This window comes from Chiloscyllium plagiosum, unplaced genomic scaffold (assembly GCF_037043375.1).
Source record: "Chiloscyllium plagiosum isolate Xiang-an unplaced genomic scaffold, Cpla_swu_hap1 HiC_scaffold_4, whole genome shotgun sequence".
Taxonomy (NCBI): Eukaryota; Metazoa; Chordata; class Chondrichthyes; order Orectolobiformes; family Hemiscylliidae; genus Chiloscyllium; species Chiloscyllium plagiosum.
The window spans coordinates 144,342,923-144,360,901 of record NW_028270142.1 but is presented as its reverse complement, the minus strand read 5'-3'; the positions used below and the strand labels follow the sequence as shown (position 1 = coordinate 144,360,901).

At 46.5% G+C, this 17,979-nt stretch overlaps 1 protein-coding gene across 5 annotated transcripts in view; it reads right to left on the bottom strand.

The window, feature by feature from the left end:
* znf521 (zinc finger protein 521) overlaps positions 1 to 17,979 on the bottom strand; it is a 496,625-nt gene that overhangs the window by 234,668 nt on the left and 243,978 nt on the right. For 3 of the 5 annotated variants that reach the window (XM_043687613.2, XM_087986742.1, XM_087986741.1), the window contains exon 5: positions 12,832 to 12,903. The exons of the other annotated variants lie outside the window; for them this stretch is intronic. In XM_043687613.2, the coding sequence (XP_043543548.2) occupies positions 12,832 to 12,903 (72 nt within the window). The remainder of the gene's footprint in view (positions 1 to 12,831; positions 12,904 to 17,979) is intronic. 5 annotated transcript variants of the gene reach the window in all.

Below are 17,979 nucleotides of genomic sequence, written 5' to 3'. Positions count from 1 at the left end.
GAACGAAAGACTTTGGATAACGTCTAGGTGGTTTAACTATCCTTCCAGACCTTGTGGTGGTGAAACCTTTCAGACAACAGACTTTACTGTTGGGTGCTCTTGACTCATAGACAGGTTGGTGTCTTGCATGTTGTTCAGATGTTACTTGTCATCCTGATGGTGCTCCACCCCATTATCCAAGCTCACTGCTGTGTGTATTTTGAGCACAAGAAAAGGGACGTACAGTCCCCCGAGGTTCTGTTTCTCCTCAATGTCTGCTCCATTGGATGGAAAATAGAGGCAGGAGTAGGCCATTCAGCCCTTTGGAGTCTGCTTCACCATCCAATATGATCAGGATTAATCATCCAACTCAGTCCCCTGTTTTCTTGCTTTCCCCACCCACCCTTTGATCCCTTTAGCCCTGAGAGCTACATCTGGGCTTTGTGACTTGGTAAGATCTAGTCTTCCCGCGCCCCTGCTCAGAAAGCTCTGGTAGTACCCAGGATCCCAGTGCAGATGCATGACTCTGACCTTCCACACAATGCTGTACCTGCAGGTGACTCGGGGTGACCTCTTCACTTGCCCTTGCTTTTTGAGATAAGTTTGCCCTGTAAATGCACAAGAACTTTTCCAGGTGATGGTTTGGCCGGGTTTTCTAAACTTGTGTTTCAGGCACATGCTGGTGATAGTAAGTGTTATGAAGATGTGAGTGTATTGTACTTTTAAGAGAGTTAAAAGCTAGCAGAACCGCCTGATAGCACCAAGTGTGCTGAATACAGTACAATGTAACATGTGGCCCAGCAGATGGGCAGCTGGTTGTCTGGAGACAAAAACAAATTCGAATTGGGCCAATCAGTTTAAATTATACCCGCAAAAACATACCAAACTTCAATCAAGTTTGAATTGAGTATATTGACAATATTAAAAACTAATGACACAATCCAATACTTTGGGGGTATAAGACTGGGGAAAATTGAACAATTGAGAGGAGAACCACCAACCAAGGACACATGCAGACTGTCTGGAGAATAGATCTCTTAAAGATACCTTTATCTATCGACCACCTGTGAAAGAGAAATCCTAAGAAGAAATCTCCAGAGGAAGATACAAAGGGAAGATTCGACAGCTGGCTGGTTTTGAAATTTGAATTTTGGTAAATCTTAATCAGGAGTTTTATCAGACTAGTATTGTAGAAGGGGAAAATAAAAGATAGGTTAGAGAAAAGAGTTGTAAATAGTCGTTAATTAATTATTCTCTGTTGGACTTTAAGAAATCAAGTTGTTACTTTTTACTTTAAATTGTTCCTGGCCTCTCAAATGTTCACAGATTACCACATGGGGTAAATCATTTCTGTGTTGCTGGTTTAAATTAGTGGAGGGGGAGGGGTTTACCCTGTGTCATAACAGTAAGGCCCATGCCCAGAATGTGAGAAACCCATCAGGTTACTCTGCCCTTCATGACGAGCGCTATGTCACTCTGGACTATTCATTTAGTAAGACCATTGGGTAATCTGGTCAGGCTGACACACACACACACAGACACACACACACACAGACACACACACACACCACACACACACCCACCACACACAGACACACACACACACACACCACACACACACCACACACACACACCACACACAGACACACACATATAGACACACACACACAGACACACACACAGACACACACACAGACACACACGCACACAGACACACACATACAGACACACACACACCACACACACACCACACACAGACACACACATACAGACACACACACACAGACATACACAGACCACACACACACAGACACACACCACACACACACAGACACACACACACCACACACACACCACACATACACACACACCACACACACACACACCATACATACACACACACCACACACAGACACACACACCACACACAGACACACACACACACCACACACAGACACACATCCACACAGACAGACACACACACCCACAGACACACACACACCACACACACACACACAGACACACACAGACACACACACACACACACCACACACACACCACACACAGACAGACACACACCACACACACACACCACACACACACACACACACACCACACACACACATAGACACACACCACACACACACACCACACACACACACACAGACACACACACACACCCACTCTGCTGTGGAAAGTGAGCCTCTGGATATCAATATCTTCTGAATGATGTCTGAAAGCAGACTTTTAGGAGTTGCCTTTCCCAATCACCAGCTTCAGCATTCGACTTGGAGAAGAATTTAGCCCCTGAATTTGGGACAAGTTGGAATTTTGTGTGACCGTTTCTTTAGAGTCCACACACCCTGCCTCCACTGTCTCTGTTCGGTATACATTCCTAGTCTACACCACAGATAAAGCCATTCCTTTCCGCAGAGACCAGCTCCCCCTGAGGCCTCTCTCTCTATGAACACCACTCTTTCTAGGGAGGGTCGAAACACAGAACTTTAGCTTCTCTGAGATGTATCTCAGCAACTTTTTAAAACATCCGTTCATGGGATCTCGGCACTTTTGGTCAGTATGGTCTATCCCTGACTGCTCAGAGGGAGTTAAGCACCAACTACATTGCTGTGAGTCCAGAGTCATGTGTAAACCAGACCAGATAAGGCTGGCAGATTTCCTTTCCTCTGTCAGTTTTCATTAGGAAAATGATCCAGCATGGCTTATGAGTTTTATATTATCAGTAAAAACACTTACATTCATTAACCTTGAAAATCTCAAACAAGTTGACGAACAGCTTACCCACAATTCACAGTGATGAGTTACTATGTATGTAACCTCCTACACGCGTGCTTCTTGCGCGGCTGCATATGGCAACTGATCACGTGACTTCCACCCTGGACTTTGGTGTAATAGCATATCAAACTCTTAAAGTGACACAGCTCTTAAAGCACTAACGCTAGCACAAGCTCAATAAGGAGAAACTGTTTCTCATGGACACAGATTAAGAGACAAGAGTGGAGACATGTGGAATTCTTCTCATGCGGCTACTCATAAGAATGCATTTATTTATAGCAGGAACAGACCATTCAGTCCATCCAGTCTGCTCCACCATTCTACAAGAATATGGTTGGCATGATTGTGTTTTCAAGTCCTGTGGCCTGTCAGCCCCTCATACCCCTTGATTGCCTCCTCAACCAAAAATCAGTCTTACTGAGCCCTTGAATATAGTCCAGCCTACACTTCTGAAGAGAATTCCAGACTCAAATGAAACCTGGGAAGTAAGAAATTCATCTCCAGCTCTGTCCTCGTTGTGATCTGGAGAGATTTCTTGGAAGCAGATTCAACAGGAACTTTCAAGAATTTGTGCATGTGTGTGTGTGTGGGAGAGTGTCTGTGTGTGAGATTGTCTGTGTGTGTGTGCGTGTGTGTGTGTGTGGGAGAGTGTCTGTGTGTGAGATTGTCTGTGTGTGTGTGTGGGAGAGTGTCTGTGTGTGCGTGTGTGTGTGTGTGGGAGAGTGTCTGTGTGTGTGTGGGAGAGTGTTTGTGTGTGTGTGTGAGAGTGTCTGTGTGTGAGATTGTCTGTGTGTGTGTGTCTGTGTATGTGAGTGTGCGTTTGTGTGTGTGTTTGTGTGTGCATGTGTGTGCGAGAGTGTGTGTGCGTGTGAGTGAGTATGTTTGTGAGCGTGTTTGTGTGTGTGCGTTTGTGTGAGACAGTGTGTGTGTGCCTGCGTGTGTGCATGTGTAAGTGTGTTTGTCTGAGTGTGTGAGTATGCTTGTGTGAGTGTTTGTATGTGTGTGTGTGAGAGTGTGTGTGTGCATGCGTGTGTGCATGTAAGTGTGTTTGTCTGAGTGTGTATGTTTGTGTGAGTGTGTTTGTGTGTGTGAGAATGTGGGGGAGGGTCTGGTAGACGCAGTGGGATTAATGAAAGACCTCAGTCAAATGACAATCACAGATATAATGGCCTTATGCTGGAATATTCGATGGCGTGTACTGAGGATCAGCTTCCAGTCCTGGAGATTGGTGACCACACATGTTAAGACTCTTGGGCTACATTCGCTCCCCCAAAAAAAGCATTTTTTAATATAAATCAATCACCGCATGGTACCACTAATTTTCCACAGTTAGAAAAGAAACTCTCCCCGCAGACACACACAAATTTCACTATTTTCTCTTTTTTTATACCAGCTGTCAAACATTATGTTCTTTTTCCAGTACCTGCTTTTTATAAATCTACAAATTCCTTTTGCTAATTCCCGATAGGTTACACAAGAGCAAACATCAATATTGTGAAATTCGAATCCCATGAGTAAAGCTGTAATTAACATTTCTAATAGCAACACACTAACTATGATCACAGTATCACTGCTGTTCTAGAATTCCTCAGGGTTTGTCACTTGCCATATTCTGGGCAGTGGAGTCTCAAAATGGGTCCAGGTTCGAGAGCTCATGGACACTAACAACAGCTTAACGACACAAAGGGAGCCAGTCGAATTAACAAAGAAAGATCGCTCGCAGCATCCATCAGCTCCTCGCCTGCTCTGGAACTACTTAGCCACCAGGCGTAAAGACCAGGCCTCAAGCCACGTTCGCCATTTTGGGGCCGAGATGAGGAGGAAACTCTCCATTTCAGAAGGGGTTGGGAATCATTCAGCCTCCTCCCCGCCAGAGGGCTGTGGAGACTCCAGCTGCCAAGCGTAATCAGGACAAAAGGCTTCTGGATGCTGAAGCGACTGCAGGACATAGAGGTCACCCAGACAGGTTTGTGGGCTCAGTGGTTAGCACTGCTGCCTCACAGCGCCAGAGACCCGGGTTCGATTCCAGCCTCGGGCAACTGTCTGTGTGGAGTTTGCACATTCTCCCCGTGTCTGTGTGGGTTTCCTCCGGGTGCTCCGGTTTCCTCCCACAGTCCAAAGATGTGCAGGTTAGGGTGGATTGGACATGATAAATGGCTCATAGTGTGCAGGTGGGTTAGCCATGAAAATCCAGGGATAGAATAAGGTGAGTGGGTCGAGGTGGGATGCATTTGCAAGGGGCCGAGTGGCCTACTTCCACACTGCAGGGATTCAATGATTCAAAAAGGGTTTGATTATGGTAGGGAGGGTCAAGAGTGTGGTGCTGGAAAAGTACAGCAGGTCAGGTGGCAGGAGAATCGATGTTTTGGGCATAGGCCCTTTTTCTTCAGGTAGTGAGACCAATGCTCAATCAAAGGGCAAGTACAGCTTTGACGGGCTGACTGGCCTTATTTGGCTTTGTTCTGTGGCACAGTAAATGATTAGCTACAGTGTTAATGAATAGAAGACCAGAGTCAACAGGCCAGATGAGTCCCTTTTACTTATGTTCTTTTACGTTGTTCCAGGGTGACATTGGTAAGCCTGGTATTTACTGCCCGTCCCTAGTTGCCCTGGAGAAGGTGGTGGTGAGCTGCCTCCTTTGCGTTTCCGCGTCGTATAGTTGTCATGGGAACCGACCTCGGTGTTTTTTGTTCAGATGGAGGCGGAGAGGGTTAGGAGGGATGTGGGTTCAAAGGTGGTGAGGTGGGAAGGGAGTGAGTGAAGTAACATGGGGAAACCATTTCTCTCTAACCCAGTGGCAGCGTGTTCTGATCCAAGTGTAGATCAACGCAAGTGCACTTAGTCTCTATCTCACATACCTGTCACCTGTCTAACCAAAACCCCAAACTAAAGTCTAAATTACAGGCTTACAAACAGAAAATAATGTGCATCAAACAACGCAGGTTATTGAGTTGGATCATATTGAATGGCAGAGCAGGCTTGAAGGGCTGAATGGCCTCCTCCTGTGTTCTAAGTTTTTCTCTCTCTCTCCCCTCACTCAAAATCTTCAATAAAATCTAGCTCCTTGACCAAACATGAGACCCGCTCTCCTGAACAACTCCCCCAGTGCCACCGTCTCTAATGATGCTCCTGGAATATTTCATGAGTGTGACAGTGCTGTATGGTGCAGGGTGTTATTGACTGTTCGACAGAAATGGTTACAACTGGCGCATGACCCAAAGGAAACAATCTTCACAAAACAAACCTCCAGCCTCTGTACCGAGTCCAGGCAGTGACAACCAATCCAACGCCTCAAGAGAGGGGGGGGGGGGGGGGGCACACGAACGTTAGACTCAGATGCAAGAGGATGCTATTCGAGCCTGGTTCACCATTTAGTGAGAACAAAGAACAAAGAAAATTTACAGCCCAGGAACAGGCCCTTCGGCCCTTCAAGCCTGAGCCGATCCAAATGTACTTGTCTCAACCTGTCGCCCAATTCCTAAGTATCTGTGTCCCTCTGCTCCCCACCTACTCATGCATCTGTCCAGACGCACCTTAAATGAATCTACCGTGCCTGCCTCTACCACCTCTGCTGGCAACGCCTTCCAAATGCCCACCACCCTCTGTGTGAAGTACTTGCTGCGTGTATCCCCCTTAAACTTTCCACCTCTCACCTTGAAAGCATGACCTCTCGTTATTGAATCCTTCACCCTGGGGAAAAAGCTTGTCTCTATCCACCCTGCCTGTACCCTTCACGATTTTGTAAACCTCAATCAGGTCCCCCCTCAATCTCCTTTTTTCCACTGAGGTCATGACTGATATGACTGTCACCTTAACCCCTCCCTTCCTGTGTGCAGCCCCATGACTCTAACCCTCTTTGATCAAATTCAACCCAACTCAACAGGTCTCTGCTGCTGTTGGAGGAGTGCACAGTCTAATGAGGTTCTTAGAGCAAATATTATCTCCTCCTTTATCTCAAATGAAAGACAGAATTTTGGAACTGTGCCCCTTAGTTCCAGACTCCCCCCCCCCCCACAACCTGAGGAAACATTCTCTCAGCATCTACCTTGCCGCCCTCACCCTAACTACTCGCTGGGTAAACCGCACCCTAACTAATCACTGGGTAAACTGCACCCTAACTACTCGCTGGGTAAACCGCACCCTAACTAATCACTGGGTAAACTGCACCCTAACTACTCGCTGGGTAAACCGCACCCTAACTAATCACTGGGTAAACCTCACCCTAACTACTCGCTGGGTAAACTGCACCCTAACTAATCGCTGGGTAAACTGCACCCTAACTACTCGCTGGGTAAACCTCACCCTAACTACTCGCTGGGTAAACCACGCCCTAACTACTCGCTGGGTAAACCACACCCTAGCTACTCGCTGGGTAAACCACTCCCTAACTACTCGCTGGGTAAACCACTCCCTAACTAATCACTGGGTAAACCTCACCCTAACTACTCGCTGGGTAAACCTCACCCTAACTACTCGCTGGGTAAACCACACCCTAGCTACTCGCTGGGTAAACCGCGCCCTAACTACTCGCTGGGTAAACCTCACCCTAACTACTCGCTGGGTAAACCGCGCCCTAACTACTCGCTGGGTAAACCTCACCCTAACTACTCGCTGGGTAAACCGCGCCCTAACTACTCGCTGGGTAAACCTCACCCTAACTACTCGCTGGGTAAACCACTCCCTAACTAATCACTGGGTAAACCTCACCCTAACTACTCGCTGGGTAAACCACTCCCTAACTAATCACTGGGTAAACCACACCCTAGCTACTCGCTGGGTAAACCACTCCCTAACTACTCGCTGGGTAAACCACTCCCTAACTAATCACTGGGTAAACCACGCCCTAACTACTCGCTGGGTAAACCACTCCCTAACTACTCGCTGGGTAAACCTCACCCTAACTACTCGCTGGGTAAACCACGCCCTAACTACTCGCTGGGTAAACCACTCCCTAACTAATCACTGGGTAAACCTCACCCTAACTACTCGCTGGGTAAACCACGCCCTAACTACTCGCTGGGTAAACCGCGCCCTAACTAATCACTGGGTAAACCACGCCCTAACTACTCGCTGGGTAAACCGCGCCCTAACTAATCACTGGGTAAACCTCACCCTAACTACTCGCTGGGTAAACCGCGCCCTAACTAATCACTGGGTAAACCACGCCCTAACTACTCGCTGGGTAAACCGCGCCCTAACTACTCGCTGGGTAAACCTCACCCTAACTACTCGCTGGGTAAACTGCACCCTAACTACTCGCTGGGTAAACCAGTTCTTTTAACCCATCACCCTTGCATCCCACTTTAAATCTACACCCCTCCTTCTTGTCACGTTCACATACAGGAACAGCTTCTCCCTGTCCACTCTGTCCAGCCCGCTCATGGTGTTGAAAACCTCTATCAGATCTCCCCTCTTCTCTCCAAGGGGAATAGTCCCAACCTCTTCAATCTATCCTCATCACCGAAGTTCCTCATCCCGGTAACCATTCTAGTAAATCCATAGAGGCTGATGTGTCTTCCTAGTCACTTGCCAACCTGCTTGTTAACCTTCTGCAGTTCACGTACAAAGATACCCAGATCTTTCCGCAATGCAACTTTCTGCAGTCCCGCTCCATTTAAGTAATATCCAACGTATCTGTTCTCCTTGCCAAAGTGGGTAAGCTGACATTTCCCCACATTACTACTCTCATCTGCCAAACATTTCATTAAGTCAGAAATCATATATTATCAGCGATAATACCACGAGGCCATCACCTCACTTATATACAGTCAGAAGTCACGCAATACCAGCTTATAGTCCAACATGTTTATTTGAAATCACAAGCTTTTGCAGTGTTGCTCCGAAAGCTTGTGATTTCAAATAAACATGTTGTACTATAACTTGGTGTTGTGTGACTTTTGACTTAGTCCACCCAGTCCAACACCAGCACCTCCAAATCAAACATTTTACCCATTCACTCAACCTGTCTATATCTTTCACAAATGTGACGCAAAGGCAGTTTATGTCTGAGGATGTCAATTCCTATCCATAGCTGCCAGGTGGGAATACCACATGGGAATATGTAGATGCCTAACCCTGGGGGGAAACACAAGGGGCTACCTCCATTTCCCCATAATGGGAATGATGGGCACTGATACAAAAGGGGAAGCCAGTAGGAGTGGGAGTGGTTACTTTCTGAAGAAAGGGAGAGTTGAGAGCCCGAAAGGGGTGTGGAAACAGATTTGATAGCAACTCTGAAAAGGGACTCGTCCACTTGAACAGAAATTTCACAGAACATTAGGGGAAATCACAGGGGGATTGGAACTAAGTGAGTATCTCTTTCAAAGATCCAGCAGGGTACAATGGGCTGAATGGTTTCTTCTGCGCTACATCATACTAAACCATGATAAATCTGCAATGTCACTTTTACAAGGTAAAAATGGTCATGCTACGATCTAAGAAAGTAGATCCCATTTCCCAAGGCGGCCAGTTCTGGCTCATTCCGTGTAGCCTGGTGATGCAGACACAATCAAATCACTTGTATCAAATAGATGGTGACATCTTGCAAAATGTCCAGATTACAGAGGAGGAAGTGCTGGATGTCTTGAAACGCATAAAAGCAGATAAATCCCCAGGACCTGATCAGGTGTACCTGAGAACTCTGTGGGAAGCTAGAGAAGTGATTGCTGGGCCTCTTGCTGAGATATTTGTATCATCGATAGTCACAGGTGAGGTGCCGGAAGACTTTGGCAAACGTGGTGCCACTGTTTCAGAAGGGTGGTAAGGACAAGCCAGGGAACTATAGATCGGTGAGCCTGACCTCGGTGGTGGGTAGGTTGTTGGAGGGAATCCTGAGGGACAGGATGTTCATGTATTTGGAAAAGCAAGGACTGATTAGGGATTGTCAACATGGCTTTGTGCATGGGAAATCATGTCTCACAAACTTGATTGACTTTTTTGAAGAAGTAACAAAGAGGATTGATGAGGGCAGAGCAGTAGATGTGATCTATATGGACTTCAGTAAGGTGTTCGATAAGGTTCCCCATGGGAGACTGATTAGCAAGGTTAGATCTCAATGAATACAGGGAGAACTAGCCATTTGGATACAGAATTGGCTGAAAGGTAGAAGACAGAGGGTGATGGTGGAGGATTGTTTTTCAGATCGGAGGCCTGTGACCAGTGGAGTGCCACAAGGATCGGTGCTGGGCCCTCTACTTTTTGTCATTTACATAAATGATTTGGATGCGAGCATAAGAGGTACAGTAAGTAAGTTTGCAGATGACACCAAAATTGGAGGTGTAGTGGACAGTGAAGACGGTAACCTCAGATTACAACAGGATCTGGACCAGATGGGCCAATGGGCTGAGATGTGGCAGATGGAGTTTAATTCAGATAAATGTGAGGTGCTGCATTTTGGGAAAGCAAATCTTAGCAGGACTTATACACTTAATGGTAAAGTCCTAGGGAGTGTTGCTGAACAAAGAGACCTTGGAGTGCAGGTTCATAGCTCCTTGAAAGTGGAGTCGCAGGTAGATAGGATAGTGAAGAAGGCGTTTGGTATGCTTTCCTTTATTGGTCAGAGTATTGAGTACAGGAGTTGGGAGGTCATGTTGCAGCTGTACAGGACATTGGTTAGGCCACTGTTGGAATATTGCGTGCAATTCTGGTCTCCTTCCTATCGAAAAGATGTTGTGAAACTTGAAAGGGTTCAGAAAAGACTTACAAGGATGTTGCCAGGGTTGGAGGATTTGAGCTACAGGGAGAGGCTGAACAGGCTGGGGCTGTTTTCCCTGGAGCATCAGAGACTGAGGGGTGACCTTATAGAGGTTTACAAAATTATGAGGGGCATGGATAGGGTAAATAGACAAAGTCTTTTCCCTGGGGTCGGGGAGTCCAGAACTAGAAGGTATAGGTTTAGGGTTGGAGAGGAAAGATATAGAAGAGACCTAAGGGGCAACTTTTTCACACAGAGGGTGGTATATGTATGGAATGAGCTGCCAGAGGAAGTGGTGGAGGCTGGTACAATTGCAACATTTAAGAGGCATTTGGATGGGTATATGAATAGGAAGGGTTTGGAGGGATATGGGTCAGGTGCTGGCAGGTGGGACCAGATCAGGTTGGGATATCTGGTCAGCATGGACGGGTTGGACCGAAGGGTCTGTTTCCATGCTGTACATCTCGATGACTCTATGACTCTAAGTGCGTCTTCTGATATTTAAAAAGATTAATCATTTATTTTTGACAAACTATTCCACTAGCTTGATCCAGGAAACTAGGTTGCACTGATTAGATTGGTGCATCCCTGAGGGTCGAAGGTGAGCATGCGATGGCACTGAGCGGCTTGGGTTTGAAGGAACTGACAGGGTCAATGGATGGGAACAGGTTCCTCTGGTAAGGGAGTCCACAACAAGGAAGTGGAACCAAGGAAGCTGCAAATCTGGAAAAAATCTCTCCACCAAAATGCTATTGAGGCTGGGAGAGATGTCAACTAAAGATCCAGAGACTGTGATTGATAAGACCTTTGTTTGGATGAGGTAATGAGATGAGCAAACAGAGTTAGGAATGGAGAGGGTTGAACAACTCACCCCTGGAGCCCAAACTCTCAATATCGGATGGGTCGGGTCTCCTTTCGGAGAGAATAGGGAAGACGCGATTATTCTGATGGGTAGCTAACAGTCAGGATGTTAATATTCACGCATCAGAATGGAACAGCAGAAGGAGATGGACAGAAAGCACTCGTGATGTCCAATGCAGCACAGTGCTAGAATGATACCAGCCAAAGCAAGGGGGTCATGGAGAAACCACTGAAAAGGACCAACACTTTGCGCAACAGCTTAGTCAAAGGGCTCAGCTTTTGCTGGAACTACAGAGAGGGCAAAAACGACACTTGTAAACCATCACAAGGAAATCCTTTTTTGTTTGCAGACTTTGGCTTGCTTTGTTACATTTGTTTGAGATGACTTTCTGGAGCTATCACGAGACAAGTCTTCAGAAGACTTGAAACTCAGTGAAAAGAGAGCCATTTGATTGGAGCTTTGCATCTTGCACTCATCAGGAATCTCGCCAGAATGCCAAATTTCAAATGGTCAGAATAATTTATACTACAGCAGGGAAGGATGCTGATTGGTCAGCTGGTCCAGCCTCATTGGCTGGGGTATTTACACATTCATAGAGGGTGATCCATTCTCTGAAAAAACAACTCAAGCCTATAACCTGTTTTTCAAATTACCCCAGAGTTTGGAAAAGACAGGAAAGTGGAGCTGAGAATTATCAGATCAGTTGTAATCTCACTGAATGGTGGAGCAGACTCGATGGGCTGAATGGCCTCCTTCTGCTCCCATGTCTTGTGGTCTTATAATTCCCTCTTAATTTCTCCATGGTCAGAGTCAGTCAAACCATAAGTCCGTTAAAAATAGGAACAGGAGTAGGCCCATTCGGCCCCTCGAGCCTGCTTCCCCCCATTCAATAGGATCATGGATGATCTGACATTCCTCACACCCACCTTCCTGCCCTCTCCTGTGATTCCACGACTGATCAAGAATCTATCGGTCTCGGCCTTAAATATGCACAAGGACTCTGCCCCCACCGCTCTCTGGGGCAAGGAGTTCCATACCCTGAGAGAGGAAATTCCTCCTCATCTCAGTCTGAAATTGGTGCCCCTTTATTGAGACTGTACCCTCTGCTCCTAGACTCTCCCATGAGGGGAAACATCCTCTCAGCATTGACCCTGTCAAACCCCTTAAGAATCCTATAAGCTGCAATGCGATCACATCTCATTCTTATAAACTCCAGCGAGTAGAGTGAACTTTCCAGCCCAGCAGCACCGTTTGTCCTGTAGTACAAATTGTTGTGAAGCTTAACATTGGTTCTGATGAGTGCAGGGTCAAAAACTTTGATAGCACCTCTCTCACTCTCTTTTTTCAGCTAGTTTCAAGCTCTGTGTTTGTTACTCAGTGACTCTTTAGCTGACCAACAAAGCATAAATTGCTCCCTCTCTTAAAACAAAACTTCAACAGATAAGACAGGTAGATGTACAGAAAGATGAGACAGATCAATAGATAGATGCAGAGAGAAATCTACCTTTAAATGCTCTCGGACTGCGAGACTCCCCTTCCAAACCACGTTGTAGCACCAATCCTGGCCTGTCCCCTCCTAAAGTTGGCACAGACAGAATTGTTTTTTGAAGATTCTTGGGTGGCAATTCAGCATGACGCCCCCAAAACTCCCCTGTAGCTGTTACAAAGAACATTTCTTTTCGTAAGGAATATAAAAAGATTTTAAATATAAGCGTTACAGTTACAAAACTCGGTCTGTACGTTGGAGGAACAGAAAAGGTACTCCTGCTATTCAGATATAGAAATAAATAAATAGGAAGTTCAGTTCATGCAGCAAAGGATAATGGGATAGAAAATAGGATCGGAAAAGATGGGGGAATAGCATCTAGGCTTTTGTTAGCATAAGCAAGCTTTGTTGTGATTAAGGTGAAGATTTTCTTGGACTTACTTAAGTTTGATTCACTGTGAGATGGTGTAATCTCATATTGAAGTCTCTAGATAACTACACAGTCTGACAGTGGGTATGCTGCTATAATAGTCTAATTGCAGAGGACTGTGCAGAAGAGAGATGCTGTTTTCTATCATGGGGTAAACAGGGAGGCAATGAGAGATACCTCCAAGTTACTGCTTTCTCAGAGCAGCACAAAGTATTTTTTGTTCCTTTCTGTTTTCGACACTCACCCCCCGCACTGCCCTGATTACTGGCCCCAGTCCTTTCCAGTTTAAAGGATGTAATTTTAAAATGTTACATTGGGATGAAGTAGGTATGATGCGAGGGATGAAATATTCCAGGGAAGCACCAAAGATCAGAGGGATCTTGGTGTGCAGGTATCAGGATAGGTGAGTAAAGAGGTTCAGAGGCATATGGAATATTAGCCTTTATTAGCTGAGGTATAGAGTGGTGCTGGAACTGTATAAAACACTGTCTAGAATAGACTGGTGCTGGAAAAGCACAGCAGGTCAAGCAGCGTCCGAGGAGCAGGGAAATCAACGTTTCGGGCAAAAGCCCTTCATCAGGAATGGTCCTTGGCCAGGCCACAGCGCGGGTATTGTGTACCGTTCTGGAATCCACATTCTCGGAGGGATGTGGTAGCACTGGGAGAGGGTGCAGAGGGAGATTTACCAGGATGGTGCCTGGGCTGGAGAGTCTCAGTGATGGAGAGAGATTGGACAGACTGGGGTTGTTTTAGAGCAGAGGGGACGGAGAGTGGAGTTGTTTGAGATGGATCAAATTTTGAGGGGCACAAATAGGGTAGGCAGGAAGATATTTTGTTTGGGAAACCTGGTCAGTATGGAGGTGTTGGACCGAAGGGTCTGTTTCCGTGCTATATGACTCTACCACTCTCTCAGAGGTTGGTTCATATGTGGAATGAAGTGCCAGAGGAAGTGGTAAATGCAGGTACAATTACAACATTTAAAAGAGATTTGGTCAGGTCCATGAACAGGAAGGGTTTAGAAGGATATGGGACAAACACAGGCAAATGGGATTAGTTTCGGTTGGGAAACCTGGAGGTGTTGGATTGAAGGGTCTGTTTCCATGCTATATGACCAAGACTCTAAACATTTTACGTGTATGGAATGAGCTGCCAGAGGATGTGGTGGAGGCTGGTACAATTGCAACATTTTAGGGGCATTTGGATGGGTATATGAATAGGAAGGGTTTGGAGGGATATGGGCCGGGTGCTGGCAGGTGGGACTAGATTGCGGTGGGATATCTGGTCGGCATGGACGGGTTGGACCGAAGGGTCTGTTTCCATGCTGTACATCTCTATGACTCTATGACTCTATTTCACCTCGATGGAGAGATCAATGACCAATGGGCTATGATTTAAGGTGAGGAACAGGAGATTCAGAGGGGGATGTGAGCAACAACATTTTCTCCCAGAGGGTGTTGGGGAATCTGGAACTCCCTGCCTGTAAGGGAGAGAGAGACAGAAACCCTTATCACAATTGAAGAAATATTCAGATGTGCCCTCGCTATGACAGGGCTATGGGCCAAGTGCTGGGAAATGAGATTAATATAGTTAGGTGGTGGTTTTTGATCAGCACAGACTCAATGGGCTGAAGGGCCTTTTTTCTGTGCTCCAGCCCTCTGTGATTCTATGACTCCAAGTAATTGCTGAGAGGCTGATAGTTCCAGCCGATTCTCCTAAAGAATCTGTGCTGTACAGCAGTGTCGAGAGAAATCAAAGTGGAATCTCTCTACTGGTGGGAGTCATACTCAGTGCGAAAGAAGATGGTGAAAGGCAGTCACCTCAGCTCCAGGTCATCTCTGCAGGAGTTCCTCAGGGGAATATCCAAGACCCAACCATCTTCAGCTGTTTCACCAATCACCTTCCCTCCAATATAAGATCAGAAATGAGGATGTTCACTGATCGCTTAACGTTCAGCACCATTCGCAACTCCTCAAATACTGAAGCAGTCCATTTTCAAATGCAACATGAACTGAACAATGATCACGTATAAGGCAAGTAATATTGGTCAGGCAATGACCACCTCCAAAAGAACAGAATCTAACCCTTGTCCCATGACATCCAATGGTGTTACCATAATTGAATTGCCCCACTATCAATGTCTTGGGTGTTATCATTGATCAGAAACTCAACTGGACTCCCCACATAAATAACTGCTACTAGAGCAGGTCAGAGGCTCGGAATACTACAGTGAGTAACCCATCTCCTGACCCCCCCCAAACCATTGACAAGTCACAGGTCAGGAGTATGATGGAATACTCCCCACTAGTCTGGATGGGTGAAAGAGTTTATGCTTGAAATGTCGACTCTCCTGTTCCTTGGATGCTGCCTGACCGGCTGTGCTTTTCCAGCACCACACGCTTTGACGCTGGTCTGGACTGATGCAGCTCAAGAAGCTTGACGCCATCCAGGACAAAGCAGCCGCTTGATTGGCACCACATCCACAAGCATCCACTCCCTCCACCACCGATGCCCAGTTGAAACAGTGTCTACCATCTATAAGATGCGCTGCAGAAATTCACCAAAGATCCTCAGACAGCACCTTCCAAACCCATGGCCACTTCCATCTAGAAGGACAAGGGCAGCAGATACATGAGAACCCCACCCCCTGCAAGTTCCCCTCCAAGCCCCTCACCATCCTGGCTTGGAAATATATCACTGTTCCTTCAGTGTTGCTGGATCAGAATCCTGGAATTCCCTCTCTAAGGGCATTGTGGGTCTACCTACAGCACATGGACTGCAGCGGTTCAAGAAGGCAGCTCACCCCCACCTTCTCATGGGGCAACTAGGGACAGGTACTCTCAAACAATTTAAAAAAACTCATTAAAGCAAACTTTTTCAGATGCTGGCAATCTGAAACAAAAACAGAGAATGCTGGAGAAACTCAGCAGGTCTGGCAGTGTCTGTGGAAAGAGAAAAACACTTATCGTTTTGAGTCTGGTATGGTTTTTCTTTGGAACTGAAAGGGTCTTGAGAACGACACCTTTCTGCTGTTGATACGGGGGACTGAGTAGAACAGATGGTGAGGACGCTCAGAGCAAAAGACAGAGGGAGTGTTAATGATGTTAGAGAAGTGCTATAGATGTTGAGTAGGTGTTAATCATCAGTATTAATTGGAAACGATTGATGAATTCTGCTGTGAATAAGCCCATGTCATCAAGTTGTGGAGGGTGGTGAAGGGAGTGTACCCATAATGGAGGTCAGAGGTCAGGTTCTGAAGTTGTCAACCCCAATGCTGAGTTCCAAAGGCTGTAAAGTGACTAGGTGGACAGTGAGATGCTGTTGCTCCAGCATGTGATGGGTTGAGAGTAGATCTCGTGCCAACATTTCTGTCTCAGGCACTGTTCCAGTGAAGCCCTGTGCAAACTGCAGGAACTATACCTCATCGTCCACTCAGAAGTTTACAGACTTCAGGACTCATCAATGAGTTCAACAACTTCAAATCCTGAACTCTGTCCCCCACTCTGATTCCCCTACCTCTCAGCGTCTTGTTTGCATGGGTTCGCTCTCAGAAGGGCTGACCAATTCTCTACGACTAACTCTATTGATGCCTATTTTACACCCCTATCTCTCCTTTACCATCAGTAGCACTCCCTCTGCCTTTTGCTCTGAGCTTCCTCACTATCTGTTCCACTCGCTCCCCCTCCCTCTCAGTCAACAGCAAAAAAAACCTCATCATTTTTCAGCCCTGTTCTGTTCTGAGTCTATAAGGAATGCAGTCGGTGGTTCAGTATGCAGCCTCGTGGGGGACTCGTGTTGAGGATTATACTGGATTTGAAATGTTTTTCTCTCTCCACAGACACTACCTGACCCGCTAAGTTTCTCCAGCAGTCTTCCTGCTTATTCAAAAATACTTAAGTTGCAGTAACATGCTGCTACTAGACCAATCATCCTCTCAATCCCAGGATAGTGAGAGGTGTTAAACCGTGACAATGAACCAGCACATGATGAGGTCATTCCGCCCATTGAACTCGTGCTGGCTGTTGGAAAGAGTTGTTGAAACACTACCTCACTTTCCAACTCTCTCCCCACAGCCTTGCAACTTTTAATTCCGCTTCTCATATTTATCGAATGCCCTCTTGAAAGCTCTGACTGCCTCCACTCTCAGGCAGCACATTCCGGGTCACAAAGCCTCACTGTGTGAAAACACCAAACCCTCTCGCCCCTCCCTTTCAAACGGCTTTGCCAATCGTGGTCAGTCTGTATCCTCTGATTACTGCACGCTCCCTCCAATGGAAGCAGCTACAGCTACAGAGGTGGCCCGGGCTATGAGGGCTGACAGGAAGTGACAGCAAAGGAGATGAGAATCTGCAGTAAACATTGACATGGTTCCCACAGCAACGACTGTCGCTAAAATTTGACCATTGGCAGGAAGAAGACTCCCAATATCCTGGTTGGCTTGTGCAAATCACAGAATCACGGAATTGTTATAGTGCAGAGGAAAGCTATTTGGCCTATCATACAAACATTGGATCTATCCCCTAGTAGTGCCAATCTCCGGCCTTTGCCCCATATCCTTACTCACCATTTCTATCCAAATAGCCACCTAATGCCCCCCTTGAGTGCCTCAGTTGAACCTGCCTCCCCACATTTCCGAGGCAGTAGATTCCACACCCTAATTACTCACTGGGTGAAAAAAAGTTCTTCCTCACTTCCCCCTTGCTTCATTTGCACCCTCATCATGAGGGGCATTAAACTGG